At 38.0% G+C, this 27,379-nt stretch overlaps 2 protein-coding genes across 39 annotated transcripts in view; one reads left to right on the forward strand and one right to left on the reverse strand.

The window, feature by feature from the left end:
* Positions 1-21,941, forward strand: part of RAPH1 (Ras association (RalGDS/AF-6) and pleckstrin homology domains 1) — a 120,395-nt gene extending 98,454 nt beyond the window's left edge. Inside the window, exon 16 of the mRNA XM_060152243.1 lies at positions 21,690-21,941. Within this exon, the coding sequence (XP_060008226.1) occupies positions 21,690-21,818 (129 nt within the window). The 3' untranslated portion in view covers positions 21,819-21,941. The remainder of the gene's footprint in view (positions 1-21,689) is intronic.
* ABI2 (abl interactor 2) overlaps positions 489-27,379 on the reverse strand; it is a 103,376-nt gene continuing 76,485 nt past the window's right edge. For 12 of the 38 annotated variants that reach the window (XM_060152262.1, XM_060152261.1, XM_060152251.1 and 9 more), the window contains 4 exons: positions 25,960-26,118; positions 15,706-15,789; positions 13,050-13,223; positions 4,649-5,079 (listed from right to left, as the gene is read on the reverse strand). In XM_060152262.1, the coding sequence (XP_060008245.1) occupies positions 4,904-5,079; positions 13,050-13,223; positions 15,706-15,789; positions 25,960-26,118 (593 nt within the window). In that variant the 3' untranslated portion in view covers positions 4,649-4,903. Of the gene's footprint in view, positions 1,673-2,729; positions 2,886-4,648; positions 5,080-13,049; positions 13,224-15,705; positions 15,790-25,959; positions 26,119-27,379 lie in introns of those variants that run through there. The other 26 variants (XM_060152272.1, XM_060152258.1, XM_060152276.1 and 23 more) reach the window with 5 other exon arrangements.

Genomic DNA, 27,379 nt, shown 5'->3' on the forward strand with positions numbered 1-27,379 from the left:
TAGTACAAAAAGAGGTGCTTTTTGTTTCAAAGCCTTGTTATCACAATCATGTCTTGGACTGCCATGTCTGTCAAGGTATGTATAAACGTGGATTCGAATGTATTTACAAATCATGTTATCATTTACCAAACTGGGGCAAAAAGAACAGAAGGTCTCCTTTTTTATATTAAAAGAAAAGAACTGTATGTATTTCGTGGAAAGTGATCAAAACCTCAGGTTCACTTACAGCAAAAATAGGGACAGAAAGTAATTAGTGCAACAGGGACGGATTCTCTCTGACACACTTAAACTTACCACCTTAGAAAAGAGGTTACAGGAGTTCCCTGGTGGTCTAGTGATTAGGATTCTGGGCTTTCACTGGTGTGGCCCGGGTTCAGTCCCTGGTCGGGGACCTGAGATCCCGTAAGCCACACAGCACAGCCAAAAAAAAAGAAAAAGAAAGAAAGGAGAAAAGTTACTTGCAGAAATACATTCACAAGACATTTGGATATACTTTGTAGGATTTTATTTAGGCCAAGTTCTTAGTACACAGCAACAATTAATTCGAAATACAATTTCAAAATTAAAAAGTGAATGTTCCCGCAACTCATCTGGAGGTGGTTTAATGGCACACACAAGAAACGTTACTGGCAACAGACTGCTCCCTCAAATTTTCCTACATGGGTTTTTACTCAACTCATAACACCAACCCTCCCTCCGGGAGCTAAAAGTATAACTGACCAGATCACAAATTGTTTACATTCTTTTTTGTAAACCATCTTGTTAAGAAAAAGATGCATGGACACAAATATGATAAAAACTGCGTTTCCATAGAATTCTGAAGTTGCAAAAGACGTTTCCATTTTAATGTGAAAATAAGCTTTTTGTCTTTTGTTTGATTTTTTTACAAAAAACCTCAAGATATTTAGCAAGGATCATTTATACACAGCTAGGCCCTGTCATTTGTCAATTTTCTTCTTTTTTTGAATTATGAGATTCTCAAGAAACAGGAACAAAGATCAGCATAAAATAAACATAAGGTAATGAGCGCAATGCCTGTTTTAGAAGTGTTTTCTAAGGCTCTCTCAAGTAAGGCTGTGCTGTGCTCTTTCCAGTGCCCAGACACTGTAACACTTTAGCTACATACACCTTATGGAAAAGACCATTTGTACTGAGTGTAGTTATAAAAGGGTTAAAATGAAGATTACTTTCACTAATTAAGGCTACACTCAATACACTCCTTTAGAAACACTCTGAATGGTATTTATGGAGACATAGCATATCTTTTCAAGTATCTTCCTTAAGACATCCAGTAGAACTTTAAAAGAAACATACAACACAATTAAGACAGTTGTAGAAAGAGTACCAGGCGCTGAGTCAGGAATTCTGCCTTTGTTAACTAGCTGTTATTTGAAAAGGAAACATCTAAACCTCATCAGTAAAATGGTATTGAACTAAAATTTCTGAAATCTCATCTAGCTCTAAAATTCTATGACTCTAAGTAAATCATGTGAGGGAAATCATCACCTTAACACTGATCAGGAGTTCCTGGCCAAAGAAGTTCAGAAGTGAACAGATGGGAAGTGATGCAGATCCCCATTCTTTTCCAAGACGTAGCAACCACCTGCCAGTTCCTCCATCAAACACTTTTCAAAGGGAGAGGTGGCCTTCAGGACATGCCATGCTGTCTCCACTGAGGAGAAAAGGTGGTAAGAAAGTACCAAAGTACCAGTTCTTAATGCAGAAAGGTCACCTGCTAAAAGCAAATGAGCATAAGAGGATAAAAGCAAACTACTATCATTTTGATGCCTCTCAAACAGGAAAGTCTTCAGTAATATCAAGAGACTGCTGAGGAGCACAGCTACATTACAGAGACCACTGTGAAGACACATAAAACAGTCTCTCTAGCTGGGTAATAAACAGTGGCAGGAGGGGAAAAAGAAAGGGAGGGATGAAAATGTCTCACCCAGTGACTGTTAGGAATGCAGCAAGAGTAGCAGGCCCTTAACCCTACTGTAGGAACAGGAGGTGCCCCTGGAGAAGACAGAAAGCAAGTAGCCAAAAGATGGGAAACAATGAACAAGACATCTTAAAGGTTTCATATGTATTTCAAACACAGCAGGCTGAATCTCTCAAGTCTAGATTTTGACACACTGACACTTTTGGTTTTCAATTTATTGCCTAGGCCATAACGTCAACAAGGAAGTATATTTTCATTTACATCCCTATGGCCTTTCAAATAGTAATACTTTAAAAAAGGGAACAAACTCTTAACCCTCCCCCCCCCTTTTTTTTTTTAAGGAAAAAGGGAGTGGACACAAGTCAAAAACACTTCAAGAGGAAAAAGATTCCCTCTAGCCTGATAAAATGGTTGCTTACTGGTCAGAGTTTAGACTTGGATCATCTTTGCCACAATATTATGTAGCATGTAAGATTGCTGCACTCATTTAGAATTACTACTACCAACCATCTTGTAGTGTATAAAAAGATAAATGGGGGAAACTTACGATAAAACAAATACTACCCTCACATACTATTAATAGCATGCAATCTATGAAATGTTACATACATTAAAAGTCTCCAATGACTTTAGGCCTGGCCCATCATTACACAGTATCCTTCCAAAACGATATATAGAATTCAAAACTATACAAAAATTTAAAATATGCAGAAAATCCAACAGGTGTTATTTTTAAAACAAAAAAAATCACACACGTTAGTACTAAAAAATAAAGGAAAAATCAGCTGACCCATGGATCCCTCTGCGGCAGGTCTTCTAGTCTGAAGGACTTCACTGACGTCTTCTCGGTTCCCCAATCCAGCAGGGGTCCAACAGGCAAGCTGACCACCACCAACTCCTTTTGCACAATTGTCTTCTGGGCTTCTGTAGGTGTGAGCTGTGGGCACTATTTATTGGATTTCAAAATACCCTCTGCCTTATTAGTCCAGTAAGTTTTCTCAGTGAAAAGCTATTTAAATAACTCTGAACATCTAATTTCAAAACAGTTTTTCTAGTTACACACCAACACTAAGAAGAGTTTAACCTCTCCAAGTATAGTCTTGGTTGCAGCCATAATGAAGCTGAAGGCTCAGAGGACACTCAAGGGCCATTACTTTGAAGGAAGACAGGGAATAAAGGGTGTCAAGGTGACCTAACAAAGCATGAAGTGTAATGTGTACTGGAGGCAAGTTAATGAAAAAAAACTAAATTCAAAGTGCTGGAGAAATCTAAAAAGAGCTAACTTGCAGTGTGTGAGAAAAAAACCTGCAACCGTGAAACAAAAATCTTGATAGGAAACACTGTACCTGGGTCTCAGTTAAATGGTGGTAAGTTTTCTGCTCTGATAACAGAGTCACAGGTGGAATATTAACTCTGTCTACACGATCTGAAACTCCCTCACACCTACCACCCTTGTTCATTTTTCAATCAAGTTCCTCTCTCTGCACTACCTATTATGTTCAAGGCCCATGTTTGAAATATATGCAGCCTACCGCCTCTCACCTTTCCCCCAGCACTGGGAAGTCACCTGGCAAAGCTCTCTTCTGGCCAAGTCACTGGGACTGGAAAGGACCCATGGTGGCTTTGGCCTGTGAGCTGGTTTATCATCACAGTATTCAGCTGCTGAGCAGCAAGGCCTCCTGGATGTTTTTCAATATTATACTGATTACAGAAGAGAGGATTAAAGCCATCTGCCTTCCAAACTCCACTGAATCTGAAGTTGTAATTGTGCAGGTGGAAAAAAAAAAAAACTTGAATAAGTATTTGGCCTTATACCACTTATCCCACTATTCTTAGTCTGAGAGATAAGGTTCAAATCCTTACCAACAGCAGCTACTTCAAAAGCCAAACACACAAAATCAGGGGAATATTTACCTTTTCTAAGTGAGTAAATTCAGCAGTAGCTAACACCTGCCATAACATTCAGAGAGCACAGCAGCAAGCCTTTTATTCCCAGTGACTGTCGAGACTTGAAAATAACTGCTATTAAAAAAAAAAAACAAAAACTATTTATCTAAATAGTGAAAGAAGTAAAGAAATAGTTGGTCTGACCTCTAAGGTCCTACTCCTCAAAACAGCACCTAAGGCAAGGGTTTAGGATGCACTTCTGCAGTTCAACCTCTCTAGAACCTTAGGGACCCTTGCGTCTACCTCTGCACGCCCACTTGAGCGCACGGACCAGGCTGCACCTGTCACACCTCTGGGTGCACTGCCAGCAGTGGCAATGCAGTCTCACACAGCAGCAGCGCAGTAGAACAAAACCACCTTCAGAATGTTTGGAGACTCAAATCATTCTTATAATCTACGAACTAAGAAACATGAAGGGATGCAAGTCAGCTCAACACTAACTCACCTGGTGTACTCGTGCTGAGAGAATGCAGGATTTACAGTGTTGAAGAGGAAATAAGCCATGTGAAACAATTATAAAAATGGTTATGTATGGTATTTAAGTATTGGTTCCCCCTCCTCATCCCAGTGGAAGGAAGTGGGGCTGGGGCACACCCTGGGCCATGAGGCTAGCCACAGGCACTGCAGATCATCCAATGCCACAGATTCCGCAGGAGGAGAACTCCCACGCATGTACAGTATTCCTGAGAAAGATCCCAGATTTCTTTTCTGAATCAGTTTTAACCTGATTTGTTTCACATAGTTATGCTGTTATACCTCTGATATATTCAGAAACCGTCACTTTATTTCAGTCCAAACAGCTCAGCATAGTATAAGTGATGGCAGAAAGAGCCATTTGTTCAAACTCAGCTTGCTTTTTTGTTTTAATACTGAGGGATAAACCAAAAAAAACAAAACGTAAGTAGTTTTTGTCATTTGAATCCTTCATTCATTTCACTGGAGGGGAATCCCCAGGGCCTTTTGATAATCTGGGAAGACCTGACTATTCCCGTGAGGGAAACACAGCCTTGCTGAGCTTTACTCAGAATAATGCATGATAGACTCGACATAATTCCCAGGAAAGAGCCCAGTCACTCCATTCATAACTCCTTCATACCAACCATCGTCATTCTTCTTGATGACATAAATAATGGCTCCTTCCTGAAAGGACAGCTCATCTTCCTTGTCTTTTGTATAATCATAAATTGCCACAACTAGAGGGGGGAAAAAAAGGATATGAAAAAGAATAACGTTCCTAGAAAGGCAGAACCAAATAAATGAATATCTATCCTTTCCGAACTTCTGCAGCACTTCAAACACAGTGACTTTCTAAACACAGGACCCTCCCTGCGAATTCTGTTTTCTAATACCCAGTCCTGCACAGTGGAATCCCATCTTGAGGTTAGGTTCAAAACTGTATAAATGGCCCAAAACAGTATTTAGTCACACTTACTGTTCAACAATCTCTCTGAAGAGATACAATCCCAGAATAGGGAAAGATGGCTGTTTCTTCAGTTGAGCTTGTGTTAAAGCACCGTATTATGTAAAAACACGTACCTTTAAACATTAGAATTAGACTAGTGCAGTGAGATACACTAGGAGAGGCCAGTGAAAAAATGAGAGAGACTGAGGGAAGAGCAGACTTCCATCTGCTTTCTCACACCTTCTAGAGCCTATGCCCATTCACTGAGAATAGTGGTTGAATTCCCACAGGTTATATGTGTGAATGACGGGCGTCTACTATATATATTCTTTCAAAACACATGCTGCATTATGCCACCAATTTAACATATCCACAGTAACAGACTAAAAGTGTTAAGAAAACCAAGATACCTGTAAGCTCTCCTATGATTTTCATTACTTAAATAACTTGGTAAATGGGGCCCTTAAATGATATCTGGGACAATCTCTGGTTCCTAAGTGTTATATTTTCCTCAACAGTTTAGTTAGATTGGGATACCCTATAACTTGCTCAGATCCACTTGAAGATTTATCTTTTTTATAGAAAGATCCTCTATGTTTATTATACCACTCAGAATTTCACTCAATAAATCTCCAATCTCTCCATTTTAAGAAGCATATATTGACTTTGTTTTCTATGCAACCTTAATCCTAAATAAATAATTAAGAAACAAACTAAAACAGGGACTTTTGATACAGTGCAATTTGTTCCAGGCCTGCTTTAAGTCAACAGCTTTCTTAAACTCTGAATATTTGCCATTACAGTGATCTAGGATGCCAGAAAACACTTTAGAGGGACCTAGAAAGAGTTTAGTGTGTATTTCTAACATCTAAACAGATACAATTAAATGGCATACAAGTTTAAAGAGAACACAAGATATGTAGAATACTCAGTATTTCTAGTCAATGTAGTATTTTTTAGCTTTTTTTGGGGGGGTTGATAACATTCTTGATGCTTATAGAAATGCAAACCCACTGAAAAGTAATTCAGAGGAAAATATCCACAAGTCCTGTTAATTCTACACCTTCTGAATCTCTCAAACCCAAACACTTTTCTCCATCATCACACTCAACGCCCTAATCAGCGCAGCAGTCTTTAAACTGGAATACACATATCACTGTGGGGCACCTGAAGATTTTCTAAGTAGCATGAGTGACAGATGATTTTACAGAGTTTCTTTCTAGATCCTCAACTTTTATAAATCCTGCATCGAAATCTGATCTGCTTGAGATGATATCCTCTGTCAAGCATCAGTCATAAAAGTTCTCATTTCCTGTTTATCTTTCTCCTACTTAACAAAAATACAGTGATGTACTATGCTTAAGTATAAAACACCCTGAGTGCCAAAGGGACAATTCAAAATACCAGTGTGGTATTAAGAAAGAGAATTACTCCACTGACTATCCCAACCTTTTTGCAACTTAAGCGGCTCCCATTCTTTTGCTTTTAACAAAAGTTAAGGTGGACTTTAATGGGGTTATCAGATGACACACCATATAAAACATGATTTTTAAAGATAGAACATTATTTGATTTTTGGCAAATAACTCTGAAGGATTTAAGAGAACTGACAGTGCTGCATGAAAAATAATTCCATTTGCATCTACTTATTTATGTGAACAAGGTTTTCAGCACCACTGCCTCAGTTGAGGCCCTAATCTCTTGCTTAGAAAGATACCCAACCTGGTCTTTCCAACTCCTATTTTTCTTTCTTTCTAATGCACACTACACTATTATCAAGTATCTTTTTTCAAAAATTAAAATCCAAATACATGGGAACTTAACATTAACCTATTTAAAATCTTCCACAATTTCCCTCTACTATCAGATTTTTTAAAAAGAAAAAAATTCAAAACACCTCAGCCTGGTATTCAAGGCCTCCCATCATTATTTACAACTTCCCTTCCTACACTCTTAGCTTGCCCACTCCCTCCCTACAACCCACCCAGGTCCCCCCAGCACAGGACATTACTCACCATGCCCTTTTGACTCAGAGGATTCCCTCTGACTGGATAGCCCTTCCTCTCTCTCTCCTCTGCCTGAGAAACTCATACTCATCATTCAAAGCACATCACATATACCATGTCCTCTGAGAAGCTTTCTGGACTCCCCAGACAGAATTAATGGCACTATTCATTTTCTGACAATCATTAATGGAGCATCCACTCTGATTTTTAGAGATACAAAGATGAATAAGACAAGGGACCGTCAGTCTTGTGAGGACAGAAGTGTTATCTGATAAGTTACCATACACTGTTTATGCTTCTACCAAGAAGTTATGTCATTGAGCTAGAAAAACACAAGAACAGATGGCTTGATAGAAGAAAGGGAAATAAAACAGGCACTGACAAGTCAATTTGTCACAAATAATTTAACGCTAGTAAACGTTACAGCCAAGACTCAATTCCAGGTCTGTCAGAGTACAAGCTTAAGACAATGTTAAGAATGTAGGCTCAGGAGTTATGCCACCTAGTTCAGATCCCAGCTGTACCACTTATTACTTTACAGAACATACTTAACTTTCCTAAGCTGCTTTTTACTCAGCTGTATAATGGGTATTATAATAGTGCCAATACCTCAAAGCATCGTTATATTAAATGAGGCAATGTACACACAATACAGGGCCATGTGTAAACATTCTATATAAATGTTAGCTGCTTTTATTACCATTAATAACTATTATGATATATATGATATATATATACTCCTATAACACAAACATCTTCTGTCATATTCTGTAACATAAATTATTTTGAACCTCAATTTCCTAGTTTGCAAAATGGGGAAACTAACTGCCTTACATATGTAATAAGTCTTGCATCATGCCAGGCACATAATAAATAAAAGAAAATATCTTTTCTCTACCCAAGTTAAATAAAGATACTTACATATACAAATTATCTCCACTTGGCTAATAATCAAGGGTTAAGATAAACCTATGCAGTGGTTCTCAACCTTGGAACTTTAAAAAATTCTGATGCCTGCGTCCCATGTCCACAGATTCTGATTTAATAGATCTGGAAGTGCAGACATATTAAACATTCCCTAGGTGACCCTAATATGCAGACACAGTTGAGAACGAGGTCCTAAGTCTAAGATAGCAAAATAAGACATTAGGCAACAGGCTCAACATTTATGCACTCCAACAAAAAGCAATCAGTCATAAGCTGAACACGGTTATTTCTGTTTCTCCAGAAAGAGTAAGGAGGAGGTTATTTGATTTTCATGTTTTAAAAGATTTGAGCTTAACAGAGATTAACTTTGAAAAATATCTTAGGAAACAACTCAGGCATTTTCTTTTAAGCTTTAAAGAGTTATTTGGACTGAAAATAAACTTACTTTCCTCTCTTACAAATCTCTCCAGATTTTAACATGTTCACCGAAGAGGAGATTTTTAACAAGCAAATCTCTTCATTATGCTTTTCTCTTAAGGACTCACTGAGCTGGTTTTTCAGAGCTGAAAACTGTCATCACTTTGTCCAGGACAGTGTTAAAATCAGCTAAGGAATCTGTAAAACATGTCATGGAATCTGTAAAACATGTCCATGTCCAAGGCCAGTGGACATTGGTACCCTAGTGTACCTTGGGCTCTTTTTTTTTCTTTTCTTAAAGCAGCTTTATTAAGAAGTAATTTAGACACAAAACACAATCACTTAAGTTTATATTCAGTGAGTTTTCACAAATGTATGCACCTGTATACGTGACAAATGAACAACTTCTACCACAATCCTTACAATGGCCATTATCCCAAAGTTTCCTTATGCCCCCATGTAGCCACTATTGGTCCCCCCAAACCACTCATCTTCTAAATTTCATTTAGATGGAATCATAAAGTATGAGTCTTTTGTGTCTAGATTCTTTCATTAGCATAATGCTTGAGATCCATCGATATCACTGTACGTACCAGTAGTTTATTCCTCTCCATTGCCGAACAGTATTCCATTGAATGGATGGATAGCCCACAATTAGCTTATCCATTCACCAGTTGAAAGACGTATAGGTTGCTTCCAGTCTTGGCTATTATGAATAAAGCAGCTATGAACAATCAAGTTCAAGTCTTTGTGTGAACATACATCTTCATTCCTCGTAAATAAACATCTAAGAAGGGACTGCCAGACTACCTGGTAAGTGTATATCTAACTTCATAAGAAACTGCCAACTGTTTTCCAAAGTGGCTGAAACGTTGCATTCTTACCAGCAATGTACACTGTACCAGCTCCTGTTTCACCACAGTTTCTCTGACACTTGGTATTATCAGTGTTTTTAATTGTAGCCATTCCAGAGGGTGTGTAGTGATAAGTAGTTTGGTTCATTGCAGCTTCACTTTGCATTTCCCTGACTAATAATGTTGAGTATCTTTCCATGTGCTTATTTGCAATTCATACATCTTTTTTGATGAAGTGTTTCCAAACTGTTTTTTTCTACAAGTTGTTTGTCGTCTCCTGAGTTATTTTGCAAATATTCTTCCCAGTCTATATGGCTTGCCTTGTCATTTTCTTAACACCATCGGTTACAAAAGAAAAGTTTAATTGAATGAAATTCAATTTATCATTTTTTCTTTTAAGCTTCATGTTTTTTAATGTGTTCTCTACAAAAAGTTTCCCCTAACCCCAGAACACAGATTTTCTCCTATATTTTTCTCTAGAAGTTTCACAGTTTTACATTCACATCCAAATACATTTCGAGTTAATTTTTGTGTATGGTGAGGTAATAAGGGTAGAAGTTCATGTTTTGCATATGGATATCCAATTGTTAACAGCACTATTTTTGAAAACACTATCCTTTCCCCACTGAATTACCTTGCACTTTCGTCAAAAAGTGTGTGTGGATCTTTTTCTGGATTCTTTTTTTTTCTGGATTTTGATGTATATTTCTATATTTATACCACACTGTCCTGATTACTGTAGCTTTATACCAGAACTCTGAAATCAGGTAGTTTAAATCCTCCAACATTAGTCTTGTTTTTCAAAATTGTGTTGACTAAACTAGGTCTTCTGCATTTCCATTTAACTTTTAGAATCCCCTTGTCATTTTCTGTAAGAATGACTGCTGGAATTTTTATTGAGATTGCATTCAATTTATAGATCAATTTAGGAAAAACTGTCTCTTAACAATAATGATCAAAAAACATTATTTATTTCAATTTATTTAAGGCCTTTATTAAATTTATCCCTGGGAATTCCCTGACGGTCCAGTGGTTAGGACTCTGAGCTCTCATTGCCAAGGGCCCAGGTTTGATCCCTGGTTGGGGAACTTAGATCACACAAGCCACGCACCACGGCCAAAAAAAAAAAAAATTGATCCCTAAGTTTTCATATTTTTGATGTTATTACAAAAGGTATTATTTTGTAAATTTCAATCTCTAATTGTTTGTTGCTAGTATATAAAAATGCGATTAATTTTGCAAATCAACTTTGTAGCCTACCATCTTGCTAAATTCGCTTTTTAGTTCTAGCAGCTTTTTTGTAGATTCCTTAGGATTTTCTACATACAAGATAATATCTTCTGCAAATAAAGATTATTTGATATTGTTCCACATATCTGTTGCTGTGTTTTTGGTCTTGGTTTTTTTCTCTGTGCCTCGTTTTGGATAGTTTCTAATGTCATATTGTCAAGGTTGCTGATCTTTTCTTCTAAGTGTCCCTTCAGATACTATATTTTTCAATCTCCAGAAATTCTATGTTTCTCTTTCTCTTTTTTAAGAAAATATATTCTGCTTCTCTCTCATGTGCATGTTTTCCTTTGCCTTCTTGGATATATGTGGCATTTATACTAGCTATACCCGTGTCTGGTAATTCCATCATCTTGGTCACTTCTGGGTCTGTTCCTACTGACTGGCTTTGCTTTTAGGTATGAGTTATATTTTCCTGACTTTTTACATGCCTTGTAATTTTTGATTGGATGCTGGTCACTATGAATTTTACTTTTTGGTGTACTGGATTTTGTTGACTCCTTTGCACAATGCTGGGTTTTGTCCTGGAACTCAGTTAAGTTACTTGAAATCAGTTGGATGTTTTCAAAGTTTGCATTTTAACATTTGTTAGGGCAGTTCAGGGCAACCTATAATCTAGGGCTAATTTCGCCCCACAACTGAGGGGACACACTTTTGAGGCCTCTTCTCAATGCCTTGTGTATTACAGGGTCTTTCTGTTCTTGCTCGTTCGGGAACATGAACTATTCCCAGGCCTGTAATTTCCAAGACTTTTTCTGCCTACTCCTTTCTGATTGTTCTTTCTCTAATCTCAGGTAGTTTCTTCACATACATGTACAGATCAGTACTCTGTCAAAGATTCAAGGAGACCCTTCTGCAGATATCCAGAGCTCTGTCCTTTGTCTTTGAGTAGTTTACCTGTTCTCCATGGTCTCCCAAAACTCTGTGATCTCTTATCTTCTCTACTCAGTGAGACTTCCAGGCTTATTTGGGTTCCACCTCCTTGCACTGTGGCCTGGAAACTGCCTCTAGATAGCAAAGCTAGAACAATTAAGGACTCACCGTGTTTGAGTTCCTTCTTTCTGGGACCATAGTCCACCAATGCTTGTTATCTAATGTCTGAAAACCATTATCTTTTATATTTTTTCCTGGATTCATTCCTAAGTGTTTTAGGAGGGAGGGTAAATCTGATTACTGTTGCTCTATCTTAGCCAGAAGTGGAAGTCCACTATTCGTTGATGTAAGCTCCCCAGGTGATTCTAACGTGCAGTCAGTTTTGAAACCCAGTGAGTTAGTATCTTTAACTTTCTTAACAGAAAATTTCCTTCAAGACAGCACACATTTCTTCTGAGCTGACTAGTCCTGAGGACGTTTGTAAGCCTGTGTCCCAAAAGTGTCATATGATGGTTAGCTAATACATTCAGAGAAACTTTTCACCAAAAGAAATGCCGAACACCTACTCTGCAAAGAAACTGAGAAACCATATTCTTTGGAAGAAAGTTTCATATGGAGATACTTAAACTGGAATATCTGATATAAGATGCCACAAAAGAATGCTTTAAGGACTTCCCTGGTAGTCCAGTGGTTAAGAATCCGCCTTCCAGTGCAGGGGACGCAGGTTCGATCCCTGGTTGGAGAACTAAGATCCCACATGCCGCAGGGCAACTAAGCCCACGTGATCTAGAGCCCACACGCCACAACTAGAGAGCCCACATGCCGCAACTACTGAGCCTGCACGCCACAACCAGAGAGCCCGTGTGCCACAACTACTGAGCCCACATGCTCTGGAGCCTGCACGCCACAACTTAAGAGAAGCCCGCGCGCCACAACAAAGAGCCCGTGTGCCTCAATGAAAGATCCTGCACACCACAACGAATATCCTGCATACCACAACTAAGACCCGACGCAGCCAACGTGAATAAATATTTTTTAAAAAATGCTTCACAGCATGGGAGTAGGAATAACATAATTTGGAAAGATCATCCTCTTCCTGAGTCATTCCAGAAAAAAACCTCTTTTCAAAATTTTTGCCTTATAGAAACCATTCATAAAAAGCATGTTCAACGGGAACAACATATAATCGTAAATAAAAATCAGTCACAGGATTTTACCAGTGTGACTTCCAAAATCATGAACCCTGTAAACTAAATTAATTAAAATATACAGGCTAATACAGGCCAAACTTTACTTATAAGTAAAAAATAAATAAGATTCTCTTCAGTACCAGCAAATTTCATTTCTACGTACATAGAGGTTTCTTCCCATCCTTCCAGATATCCCTCTGAAACTTACCCTTTTCCAAGTAAGACCTTGGAGCCCACGGTGGGTCCTCTTCAGCATAAGGATCACTATACTCAACCACGGCTGCCTCTTCCTCTTCGTAATCTTCTGGAGGAGGAGGTGGTGGTGGCGACTCATCAAAGACTGGTTCTTCCACAGGTGGTGGTGGAGGTGGTGCATCTGAAACTAAGAATGTATCAAGCTGATAACAAAACTACACATTATGCAAAGTTCAGTGTTTCCTATCCAAGCTTCTATGTTCATGGAGTATAAACCTAGACTTGAAAATAATAATCTTTCAAAAAATAAGTAGGCAAGAGAAGTGTTCCCACCAACTCTACTGTTCCAAATCCCCAAGCTTGACTTTCTCCTCCCTTTGGGTTAGTGCTGATGGATGCTGAATAAAGTTTAGCCAAAATGATTACTATTTTTTACTTAAAATGTTCCAGTTACTCAGTTAGCACTTTATAATACATTATTTCATTTAATCTTTACCTTGGGAGGTGGTGTTTTTAATCCTCATTTATGGATGTGTAAACTGGCTTTCCAAGATTAAGTACTCCAACAGTAAATGGAAGAGCAGGAATTTGAACTCCAATGCCTCTTATCTTAAAAGCTACACTATTATGGAATGAGATCAATTCAACAACTTTAAAGTCATGTTTCATTATTCATTCAAAAGCATCAACTGAAAGCCTACCATGGCCAGCTACGATGCTCAGCACTGGGAATACAGCAGTGAGCAAAAGTCATGGAGACATGGACAACCAAACTTGCATTTACAATTAAGTGCAGTAAGTGCTTTAAGTCATCATGGAAAACAGAGCAGTAGACCACATCTCTTATGTGGGTCAGGAAAGACTTCCTGGAACCTGAAGGATGAGTAAGAGTTAATGGCCCAGGGTGGGGGTAGATATTTCATGTCAGATGTAAAGGAAAATAACAAATACAAAGCAGGAGCCCTTCAAAGAGCTGAGCAAAGTTCAGTAGAAAGAGGCATGAGGAAGCTGAACAGCACTAAGCAGAAAGGGCCTTGTAACAGTTTGAACTCTATCCAAAGAGCAATGCGAAGCCAGAGAAGGGTTTAAGAAGAATAACAGAATCACAGCTGCATTACTTAGCCCGGTATAACTGGTTCCAAATAATTCCAGACTTCTTCCAAACATCAAACTTAATATAGAGTAAATATCTGCTACCACAGAGTTATCTTCAAAATAATGTACTTGAAAGCTATAAAGATCATTCCAAAAGATAGGTATATATCTTTCCAAGGTGAGTGTTTTGAAGAGGACAACATTCATTTGAATGTATAAGTCCTGCTATGCCTGTAAAATCAGCCACGGCTCACCTCATATACAAAGTTCTTATTTTTATACATTTTGTAGGTGAGAAAATGTATATGACTATGGAAAGAAATGAGAAAAGATCATCCTAAAAGGTAAATATTGCACACTGTGGTAAATATTGGAGGTGCTCATTGGGGTACCTTCCAATAAGCAGAGGTAAAATGGACTATTTTCAGAAATTAGCAAACAGAGATGCAAAGGCACCTGAAAGAGACACTGAGCCCTCAGGCCAATAAGACTGGATTATAACCAGTTAAAATACAAGAAAGAAATGTGTCGATACAAAGGGAGCATTTAGTCAGCTACGGAAGCACACAAAAAAGGAGGGACTCAAAGTGCCTGCCCTGTGTCAGATGCTTCACTAAGTGCTGGAGAAATAGCCAGTGAAAAACAAGCAAAAATCCCTGCTCTCATAGAGCTTACATTCTAGTATTGGCAATGCCCATTTCCAAAGGAGCAGGAGTCCTAAGCAACAGAATGCAAATATTTCTATCCCACGGTTGAGGCCATCCCTGTTATGAGATGCATGCATTAGGCTACATCAGCCTCATGACATTATCTCCTTCATTAGTGTAATTCCCCTAGTTCCGATTCCATACCCGTACAGCCTTATGATTGTGACATGGTTCCTATGCAGACTGCTCACAAGAAGAGAACTCATCTATCATACAGACTGTGTTCACTGCTTTAGCAATTCCTCACTAAATACAGATACAGGCCTCCTGCTCTGTAGACATCAGTCTCCTCAGCTTCCTTAATGCTTCTCTAGGAGCAAACTCGACCTGTCAATACAATTAGTTATCTGATCCTGCATGATTCAACACCAGACCACAGGCCAGCTTAAATTCACTGCTAATCTATGAGGCCTCATGGGAGACAGACTGACAATTTGGTCCCCTGGGACCCACCATGGCATGGCCATTTTTACACCTGGAATCACAGGATTGGAAGAAGATTCTCAGGCCGGCCACAAAACCCTAAAACTCCAGTGACAGACCACTAATTGTCTGAGCAACCCAGAGAAAAGTGTGGGATATCCAGTGATTAAAGAGCACCTCCTCAATTAGATGTGATCTTTCTTTTTACATGTGCCTTATTTTATATTTATTTGTCTTATCTTCACTACCAGATTTTAAGTTGTTTGAAAGTAGAGAATTTCATCGTAATTATTTTACCATCCACACTAGCTGCTCATACAATGACTGTTCATAATATTCAAATATCTGAAGTATCAGTGAATGAATGACTATTCAGCCAATCATATATAAATGACATTTTATGCCTAGAATCTGATCTACAGCATAAAGAAGACATAAACTTACTATTTTCTTGGACTCTGGCCACAAATCCCATTAAAGGTAACTGAGGAGTTACCTGTAGGATGGAGGGAGGAGGAGCAAGAGATACTGCAAAAACAAAAAGGTGCGGAGGGTAAGGGGTAAGGGCAAGTTACATTAAACGGAAAGGGTAACACAATAAAACAAACATATAAGGAGGGAAACCGCTATGCATAAACATTTTACAAGCTATCTTAAGGATCCTCTTTTGAGGGATAACTCATTAACACACAAAACAAAGTATTAGGGAAGTTTTAAAAACTTACAACAGGAAGCATTCATCATATACAGATCTATTCTTACATACAATGGCAAATTATCTTTTCATGTCAATAGCATGTCTTCTCAAAAAAAGAATTTCTTCAGATTACCATGAATAACTTGGTTTTCTGAATTTTACCTTGAAGGTTATAAGTTTAAATGTTCATCAACACAAGGGAAAAAAACCATTACATGCCAACATCCTAATTTTATACTTTTCATTACTTCGTTTAACAGGCAAAATTAATTGGTTTTCAGCTATTGATTAAACAAATATTCACTGACTTCCCACTAAGGTGCAAGCACTCTGCTAAGAGACCAACATCGAAATGGTTCTCTTCGAGTCAGGTCTGTGTCTTTACAATTTCTCACAGTCCCAATTCATGCCACCTATTCCAGGTACATTTTCTCCCTGAAGCTACAAAAAAATGCCAGCCTCATTCAAATCATTCCTCTCCCCCCAAAGCTATCTTTCCCTTTTAAACACCTGGTACAGCGCCTAGCACTAGTGAGCCTTCAACAAACGTCTGATGTAGATAAATACATAAATAAGCCAGGTACATGCCAAACAACTTCCCAAGATTAACTCTACAGTTATGGTTTCCTTCGGAATGGGTATACAGTATGGTGTGCATCTTCTTATAAAGACAGAACATCTTTATTAGCTTCAAATCACAGTGAAGACTAATAAAACTAAAAAGATGAGTAAGAGTCACTGCCCTCAAAAAGATCACATACTAGTTAGGAATGGAAGACAAAATAATAACCCTAACCCAACAACATCTGTAGCACTTCCCTGCAGGTGGTGGTGGTGATGGGTAGTGGAAGAGGCACTGGTGATGGTGTGGTGTCATGGTGGTGACGGAGAGGGCGGTCAGGGTTTGAGTAGGGGTGGGGCTACCCAGAAGTAACCTCTGAGCAGGTGCTTGAAGAAAAGGAGTTCGACAAGCAGACAGGCGTCGAGAAAGACAGGCCGAGAACCAAGTGAGGCCAAGGTTCTGAGGTATAAAATAGCATGACCAGCTCACGGAACCAGAAATATTTCCATATGGTTGGCATAAGATGCCCCAGAGAGAAAGTACAAAACCTGGAAAGATGAGCAGGTAGATATGCAATAGGTAAGAATCTTATATGTTAGGTGAAAGAGTGCTTAGTGGGAACACCTTGGACTTAAAGTCACCTAGCATCAAATCCCTGATTTGCTATTTCGCTGCTATTGGAACAGCAAGTTATTTTCTGAGCTTAATCCATAAATGTGAAATGAAAGAGGTAATGCAACCTACTTTACAGACTAACTGCAAAGATTTAAAAAAAAAAAAAACCATGTATGCAGAAAGTCTAACCCAGGGCCTGACACACAAAAATCAAGGCAATAGAAGTGGAAAGAAAACGAGAGAACTTAGTACAGTGTGGACAAAAAGAGTATTTGGTATCTGAGGATTCAGGAAGCATATGAAGGAGTGAAACAGCTCAAGATGGTCTTAGATTTTTATCCTTCCTACCTATGAAGGTAGTGGTGCCATTAACCACATTAACGTTGGTGGGTAGTACAGGGAATGAAATGGGCTGGTGAATAGAAAAGTCAGGGAGAAATAATGAGATGTATGAAAGTAACTTAAAACATAAATATGGAAGGCAACTGGAAAGTCTGGGTTGAATCTGTGGGAAAAATCAAGAGGTACAGAGGTGGCAGTAATCAGTAAAGATAACGGTTGTGCCATGGGTAAGTGCAGGCAGAACATGTACTTATAATGGGCAGACAAGAGTTAAGCAGATAATCCTGAAGAATATCTCAGATTTAAGGGACAGAGTCACATAACCCTAGAAATTGGTACCTTTCTTTAAAAGATACCTTGTGGTTATGTTTTTCCCTGAAGTCATACTGCTTGGTAGTAAACCCTTAAGCTGTGTGTCTGTGTCCCACTCTCAGAGGCTTGGAACAATTGCTGATATGTTCACAACACCCTGTGTTCCCAAACTTGGGGTAAGAAGACACAATGAACAGAGAAGGCAACAGAAACAAAGTAGATAAAACTGAGAGACAGCAGCAGACAAGCAACTGCACTAGAAAAGTGGAATATAAGATGATGAAATGTCCCTCTTCTGTTAGCACCCATCCCAACCTCCCCTGTAACAGAAAAGCAGGAAATTTCCCACTTCAGTCATTGTTTCTCATCAAAAAAAAAAAAAAAAAAAAAAAAAAAAGACCTTCTAGTACTCAGCTAAAAAAGAATGGTAAGGTACTTAACTTAGAACAGGGGTTTTGTAGGTAGGTTGAGTTTATTATTTTTTTAATGAATATATATATTTTTTTCTTTTCTTGTTTTGAAAGTGAAGGTCTGAAACTCTAGTGGTTTTTTTAAGAAGCCTAACAGCAGCCCAGGTAAAAACCAGTCCCAGCTCTTCCTTAAACAGAATTACATCGTAACAAAACAAGTTAGATTTTTTTCAAAGCCAATCCAACGCATGTTAAAAAATTCAGTTCCATATGGAGTTTACAAAGGTTGCCCCAAATTCTACTTTTTTTGCCCAGGGCAAACTTTTTACATCATGGTCCAAATTAATTTAGTTACTACAGCATTTTCTTTCTGGTCATGGAGATTTCATCAGAAAACCTGTGAACCAGAAGATCCTACTTTAGACTAGATTTATCTTCCTCAGAGTCGAACTGAAAATGAACTATTTTAGGAGAATTTAAGCAGGACTGTGATGTGACGAACTGTTTGCAATAATCAGTTCTAGTCTGAGGTATCTCATGAACAGGCAAGAGCAGAAAGTAACTATCAATTTGTTTCCATGCTATTTCGCTAAGATGATTCCTCACAAGACAAAACCCTTTCCCTAATCACCGAAACGTCTCTAAGCTTAGATTCAGTAATATTACGTTCAAACTACACAATAATGAAGTTAACGTGAAGAGAAAGGCTCGAGAAGAGACTGGAGTTTATAGAGAGATCTTAAGGAGAACTATAAGGACTATAGCTTACATTCACTCAGCAACACGGAGGTATACAAACTGTAAAAGGCTCTGCAAGCAAACCAAACTTCGAGGATGAGTCTGTGCTGATGAAATATACAGACTTCCTAAGTATGACCTTCCTGGTTATTTACAAAATCCTGGAGCATCTTCTTTGAGGTTAAAATGTACAAAGAGTTTTGAAGAAAAATTAGGCTTTTTTTTTTTTTTACTGCTTTACAAATACTCTAAGAAAATTAGACAAAATAACCACTCTAAATACTATTTCTAAAACCATTAACGATATCACCTTTAGAGGCCATACATCTGACAGCCCATTCAAGTTTAGTTGCAAATATTTTACATTCCAGTGAGGGAAATAATTTAAGCAATTTATTTTAAGAGTGAAATATTTTCTAAACATGGATAGTAACTTAGAACAAGGAGTATTTAAAAGTGAACCTAACTAATCATACTCAGTAAGGGAAGCTTTTTTGATGGAAAAGAATAGGGTTACCAAATAATTATCACTCCTGTAGTCTCAGAAGGGTTAAAAGAATTGGGCCATTTTTCTTATTCCTTTTCAAGTGAAAAAAAAACATCGTTTGACATTATGCCGAGAAAAAGTAGCAAATTAATCCACACAGTTTAAAAACATAACTTGTGTTTAATAATCGATGTAAAGGGTCTATTTGGTTTACTTGGTCATCTGAGAATATACTTAAACTTTTCGGGTTTTTCTAGCTTTTTTGTTCTCCCTAGAGTAAACATTCACTAACAAAAGCTAAAGACTGCCTAAAATGAGGACTGGAAAATAGCTTCTTGATTGCTCTCTATACTTTGCTAAAGCCCCACCACATCTGAATTCTTCTGGAGATTTATGGTGATGCTGTAAGTTAGCTATCATTTAAAGAATATGCGTTATGGCTTTTCTTTTACAATATCACCAACCCAACATTGTTTTCTCACTGTGTCTTTTTAGTTGTTTTTAATATCATTCAGGGAAGCCTGATATCTTCCCTGTGTAAAACACCATACTCATTCAGAAATTCCTCTTTCTCATCTAACTATATACACTCACACTGCTTGGAACCAACATTCCACTTTATGAATTAGATTTTTTTAGTCTTTGTTGTAAGAAAATATGAGTAGTAGGGGGCTTCCCTGGTGGCACAGTGGTTGGGAGTCTGCCTGCCAATGAGGGGGGTGCGGGTTCGGGCCCTGGTCCGGGAGGATCCCACATGCCGCGGAGCGGCTGGGCTCGTGCGCCACAGCTGCCGAGCCTGTGCTCTGGAGCCCGTGGGCCACAACTACTGGGCCTGTGCGCCTGGAGCCCATTCTCTGCAGCGAGGGGGGCCACCGCGGTCAGAGGCCCGCGCACCGCAACAGGGAGTGGCTCCCACTCCCCGCAACTAGAGAAGGACCGCGCGCGGCGGCGAAGACCCAATGCAGCCAGGGATAAATAAAATAAATAAATTTTAAAAAAAGAAAATATAAGTAGTAAAATGTAAGATATCTTTTACCAAAGGCCTTAGTACTTAAACACCATATTACTGATTCCTTACTGTTAAGGACTGAATGTTTATATCTCCCCAAAATTCATATGAAATCCTAACCTCCAATGTGATGGTATTAGAAGGTGGGGCCTTTGGGAGGTGATTAGCTCATGAGGGTGGAGCCTGAATGAATGGAATTAGTGCCCTTATAAAAGAACTCCAGAGACCGAATTAAACTTAAAAGCTTTTGCACAGCAAAGGAAACCATAAACAAAACAAAAAGACAACCTACTAAGTGGGAGAAAATATTTGCAAATGACATGACAAATAAGGAATTAATATCCAACACATATAAACAGCTCATACAACTCGACATCAAAAAAACAACCCGATTAAAAAATGGACAGAAGAACTGAAAGGACATTTTTTGAAAGAGGAAATGAAGATGGCCAACAGACACATGAAATGATGCTCAACATCACTAATCATCAGGGAAATAAAAGTCAAAACCACAATGAGATATCACCTCACACCTGTCAGAATAGCTGTCATCAAAAAGAACACAAATAACAAATGCTGGTGAGCATGTGGAGAAAAGGGAACCCTTGCACACTGTTGGTGGGGAGGTAAATTGGTGCAGCCACTGTGGAAAACAGTACTGAGATTTCTCAAAAAACTAAAAACAGAACCACCATATGACCCAGCAATTCCACTCATGGGTATATATCTGAAAAACCCCCCAACAATTTGAAAAGATACATGCACCCCAATGTTCACAGCAGCATTATTTACAATTGCCAAGATATGGAAACAACCTAAGTGTTCATCAACAGATGAATGGATTAAGAGGATGTACACACACACACTGTAATACTACTCAGTCATAAAAAAGAACAAAATGGATTTGCAGCAACATGGATGTACTTGGAGGGCATGATGCTAAGTGAAATAAGTCACACAGAGAAAGACAAATACTGTATGATATCACTTATATGTGGAACCTAAAAAATACAACAAACTAGTGAATATAACAAAAAAGAAGCAGGCTCACAGTATACGTATAGAGAACAAACTAGTGGTTACCAGTGAAGGGGGGCAATATGGGGCAGGGGGGAGTAGGAGGTATAAACTATTGGGTGAAAGACAGGCTCAAGGATGCACAATATTATGCAACATGGGGAATAGAGCCAATATTTTGTAATAATTGTAAAATGGAAAGTAACCTTTAAAAATTATATTTAAAATTTTTTTAAAAGGCATTGCCAAACAAACAAACAAACCATGGAGAGTTTTCTCTCTTTTTCCACCATGTGAGGATACAACAAGACAGCAGTCTACAACCTCAGGAGGGTTCTCACCAGAACTCAGCCATGCTGGCATGCTGATCTCTGACTTTCAGCCTCCAGAACTGTGAGAAATAAATCTCTACTGTTTATAAGCTACCCAGTCTATGGTACTTTGTTATAGCAGCCCAAACTAAGACACTTACCAAACTAGGTTAATGTATGTAAATGTACATGTACAAATACATATGCATATTCTTCTTTACCACCAAGGTGCTTCATATTTATATTGAAAGTAAAAACTGTTAAAACTTGTGATTAGCCCTATTTGTTTCAATGACACTCCTTGCTGATGACAAGATGAATGATAAACTAGTATTCCTATTTCTTTGGCTGGATTAGATTAAGAAACAATGAGAACCAAATAGGATTCATTTTATGTTCTAAATGAAGTGTTCCTTTCATTAACTTGCTTCTGAAATAATCTCATTAGAAAACAATTATTGTGCTCTTAGGACTTGGCACTACGCAGCGGGTGCTCCTTATTTTAATTCCTATGTTATAACGTCATTTCAAACTCAAACCAAATATAGTAGCAGTGCTGTTAGATTTACAGCTCACAGAAAACCTCACTGAATTTACAGTCACATGAATCCCAGCCTGTCAGCTCACTTCCTCAGAAGCACAAATCCATGTCAAGCCTCCAGCTGCAAAAAATATGCTCATAAAACACAAATCTGGGATCACTGTTAAACCAGGGAATTAGCTACTTGAGAAAGCACAACAAATTTTCTCATTTTAAATATGAAAAAACAAGGACCACTGTAAGACCAGTGGTAATAATACAAGAGACTTACATAATAATCTAATGCAAATAAAATGAAAGTGCATCTAACAGCCTTCGAATACTGGCTTACAAAGCATTAAGAGTGTTGCAAGAAGAACTTTTCAAAGAACATAATTTAGTTAAAATTTTTTTTTAGTTTAGAAAAAAGCACTCTGATTATTCAACTGAGTTGTAGCCAGCCTCTTTAAACAGTTACCAAATCCCCGGAGAAGAAAGGCAGAACTTAATTGAGAGAAGTACATGAAAACAAACTAACTAAATTGCCTCACACATTATGCTGAAGGCTCAACAATGGAATATTACTCAGCCATAAAAAGAAATGAAATTGAGCTATTTGTAATGAGGTGGATGGACCTAGAGTCTGTCATACAGAGTGAAGTAAGTCAGAAAGAGAAAGACAAATACCATATGCTAACACATATATATGGAATTTAAGAAAAAAAAATGTCATGAAGAACCTAGGGGTAAGACAGGAATAAAGACACAGACCTACTAGAGAATGGACTTGAGGATATGGGGAGGGGGAAGGGTAAGCTGTGACAAAGCGAGAGAGAGGCATGGACATATATACACTACCAAACGTAAGGTAGATAGCTAGTGAAGCATCCGCATAGCACAGGGAGATCAGCTCGGTGCTTTGTGACCACCTAGAGGGGTGGGATAGGGAGGGTGGGAGGGAGGGAGACGCAAGAGGGAAGAGATATGGGAACATATGTATATGTATAACTGATTCACTTTGTTATAAAGCAGAAACTAAGACACCATTGTAAAGCAATTATACTCCAATAAAGATGTAAAAAAAAAAATCTCAATTCACTTTATACTTCCCATGAGTGTGAAAAATACTTTCATTAACATCATTCTTAGAGTAGGTTATTTTTCTACTTTAACATATACTTTCAAGTATGTTAAAATCAGACTTACAAAGAAGTATTAAAATATGTACTTAAAACACATTTAAATAAATAGCCTTCAAATAAATTCCACCAAGAGGTGGAATTTTTAATCAGGGTTTTCATAAGACCAGTATTTTGGTATGTACATGTATACAGCATGAAATACCCTTGTATATACTTTCTGAATATCATGTACACTTGGTCCCAAGCTGTAACAGTAAAGCATCTCTCAGCTCCATTACAGAATTGCCCCATTTTGGACTGACACCATTCTTTCAAAACTCTATTTAAGGGTAAGGAAGGGCATAAGGGTCATGAGAAATAATTGTCAAGACTTCCAAGAGGGTCAGGGAGAGAGCTTATCTTCAGCAGAGCTATGAACAGGCCATATCTAACAAATTAAAATTTAAAAATAAAATATTCATTTAAGTACAAAATAGCACCTGTACAAATATGGGTTTGGAACACATGATTTAAAAGTAGAATGTGAGAAAAGACAGGCATATTTGTCAAAATGGAGCTCAAAATGAGTTAAAAAGAATGGCACACCCAAAATCATTAAGTGTGGTCAAAGACAGCAGTGAGATAGATAGATATATGTATAACTGAATCACTTTAGTGTACATCTGAAACCAACACAACATTGTAAATCAACTATACTTCAGTAAAACAAAATTTAAAAACAAATAAGAGAAGAATAACCCCCCAAATTTTAAGGTTATAGATTTTAATTTGGTCATAGTTAACTACTAGGAAAAGAAAAACTACTCCTTTTTAAGACTCATAATGTGATCGCTGGGTAAAACAATGCACATGTATATTTCTCAAATTAAATAATCTAATGTAAATTTTTTAAAAAAGAAGTCTATTTCCATATAGGCAGATGGTAATCACACTACAGTGTGCACTGGTTAGACTATATAGTCATTTATGGTATTTAATTTACAAGAGGAACCCAAAACAATGAGGGGATCTGAATAAAGTTAACAAGAGATTCATTTCACATTCAACAAGTAGTTACTGAGCACTATTCCCAGGATATAACAGATTAAAAAACTGACAAGGTCTCAGGTTCTCATGCACTTTACATTACAATGTTGGCATCCTCCATCCCACCCTCCTACCCTTGGGAGGGTAAGAGAAAGACTTTTTTTAATATGAAGGTAGGTAGGATAGGATAGTACAATGGAAATAACATGGAACTTTGAGTCAGATGACCTAAATTCAAATCCTAACTTGATTATCACCTCAGCCTGTTTCCTCACCTGTAAAATACAGATGAAAACGATCACATGATTATAAGAATCAAATGATATAAAAAATATAAAAGCATTCTTTAAGCTCTGTTTATGTAAGAGGAGGATCAAATTTCTTCTGCAAGATTTCAAAGGATATAACAAGGTTTCACCAAAAGGTAGACAGATTTCAGCTCCATACAATTCAGGGCTCATCCAAGATGGAATGGGCTGTCCCCTAATATTACAGGTGATCACACATGGGCTTACTGGCCTCTTGGCAAAAATCCAGAAAAACACAGTAAGTTCACGTACCATGTCCACAGTAGTCACAGAGTGTAATATCTGCTCTTACCCTCTCTGGGGAAGAAGCAAAACAAATGATTATGTTTAGTATTAAGTATGTGCCAGATGAGTTCTGTATGCATGATGCAGCTGAAAGGGGGCTGTTATATCTGGATCAATCTGTCCAAGTCCCAGTTTTTCCATTATAGGTTTGGTAGGAGAATTGAAAAAGATAGTATAACTAACTGCCCACCATAAAGCAGCTTCAAAAATGTCATTTCCCTTTTCCTTTGCCACTTATAAACTCTGTTCATGTATGCTCAACTTTCATTATTTGCTATTCATAGAGCAAGGGTATCTGATTAAATAAGAAGGAAATACTGTTCAGCAAATATTATTTTAAAAAATAAATAATCACTAACACATTAAAAAAGATTCCGTTCAAAAAAATTAAGTTTGGGGCTTCCCTGGTGGTGCAGTGGTTGAGAGTCTACCTGCCAATGCAGGGGACACGGGTTCGAGCCCTGGTCTGGGAGGATCCCATGTGCCATGGAGCAACTAGGCCCGTGAGCCACAACTACTGAGCCTGCGCGTCTGGAGCCTGTGCTCTGCAACAAGAGAGGCCGCGACAGTGAGAGGACCGCGCACCGTGATGAAGAGTGGCCCCCGCTTGCCGCAACTAGAGAAAGCCCTCACACAGAAACGAAGACCCAACACAGCCAAAATAAAATAAATAAATAAATAAATTTAAAACTGTTAAAAAAAATTAAGTTCTGCAACTTTATATGGAAACCATGTTGATTTTTAAAAAGAGAACTGGAAAATACAGTATTAGCAACCTTGTATTCATTCTTCCACTCATTCAACAAATAGTACTAACCACCTACCATGTACTAGTCATTCGCAATTAAAGGTTTTTTTCTGTGTAATTGAAGATTTTTAATTAGATATATTCCACAGACTGCAAAAGAAAATCTAACCTGGGTTCTGGCTATAAAAAGGTCCTCCGTTCATCTGATTCTGAAGGCTTGTTTGTGAAGTTATGGAAGGAGGGCGCCTATAGGGCAAAGAGCCCCCTATTGTTGGGGGAGTATGGCGAGTGGCAGGTCTATTCATGCTGTAGAACTGAACAGGATGACCTGGAAAAGGGACAGAACATAAATTTGTCACTAAAAGAAAATTATCTCAGACAATGAAATACTTTAGGTACAATGCCTGAATCTTAATAAGATTATTAAAAATAACAATATTTAGCTAATTTAATTGCCATCTGACAAATATTAATGCAAGGTGACAGTTATTTCTCAGTTAACGGTATATCCAAGTGCAAAAGCAGCAAAGTAGGTAAATAAAATTATGACTAGGTTTGGAAAAGCTATATCTAAATAGATTACTAATTAATATTATGATTTTATTAAATTAGTAATTTGATAGGGTTTCAAAATCATCACAATTAAAATTTATGGGGGGCTTCCCTGGTGGCGCAGTGGTTAAGAATCCTCCTGCCAATGCAGGGGACAGGGGTTCGAGCCCTGGTCCAGGAAGATCCCACATACATGCCGTGGAGCAACTAAGCCCATGCGCCACAACTACTGAGCCTGCGCTCTAGAGCCCGCGAGCCACAACTACTGAGCCCACATGCCACAACTACTGAAGCCCGCATGCCTAGAGCCCGTGGCTCTGCAACAAGAGAAGCCACGACAATGAGAAGCCCATGCACTGCAACGTAGAGCAGCCCCCGCTTGCTGCAACTAGAGAAAGCCCACGCACAGCAACGAAGACCGAACACAGTCAAAAATAAAAACAAATTTGAAAAAGAAAATAATAAAATAAAATAAAATTTATTGCTCACTTCCTCCAAAAAAACACCAGCAATTAAACACTGAAAACTAAACTCAACAAGATGAGAAAAACGTTTAGAAAAGAAAAAGAAAAAATGTTTGACACACAGTTTTATTCCAAAATAATAATAATAGTAATAAATTTAAGGTAGCAAGCCAATTTGTTTAAAGGAAATAATAAAATATTTCAGCAAAAGGTCAAGTGACATAATTCCAAATCACATTTTTCAATCAAAAATATCCTTCTCTAAACTTAGATTATTTTGTCTTAAAATTAGAGTTTAACAAATTTACAATTATGAAAAAAAGCTAAGACACAAAAAGTGTTGTCAAAAATATCTAATTTTTAGTATGATCCTGAACGTGTTCATATTTATCAGCAATTTCATACATTTTGCTCTCTGAGAGCACTTCAACAACTAAGGCCAACAGAAGACACTCTTTCCTAATCCATCCAATTGCCTAGTTCAATCCAGTTCCTAAATTTTATCTTGACTCCAATTCTGCTTAAAATCATTAGCTAAGGGCCTACTGTACAGACAGACCAAGTACTAGAGCA

Source organism: Lagenorhynchus albirostris, chromosome 6, assembly GCF_949774975.1.
Source record: "Lagenorhynchus albirostris chromosome 6, mLagAlb1.1, whole genome shotgun sequence".
NCBI lineage: Eukaryota > Metazoa > Chordata > Mammalia > Artiodactyla > Delphinidae > Lagenorhynchus > Lagenorhynchus albirostris.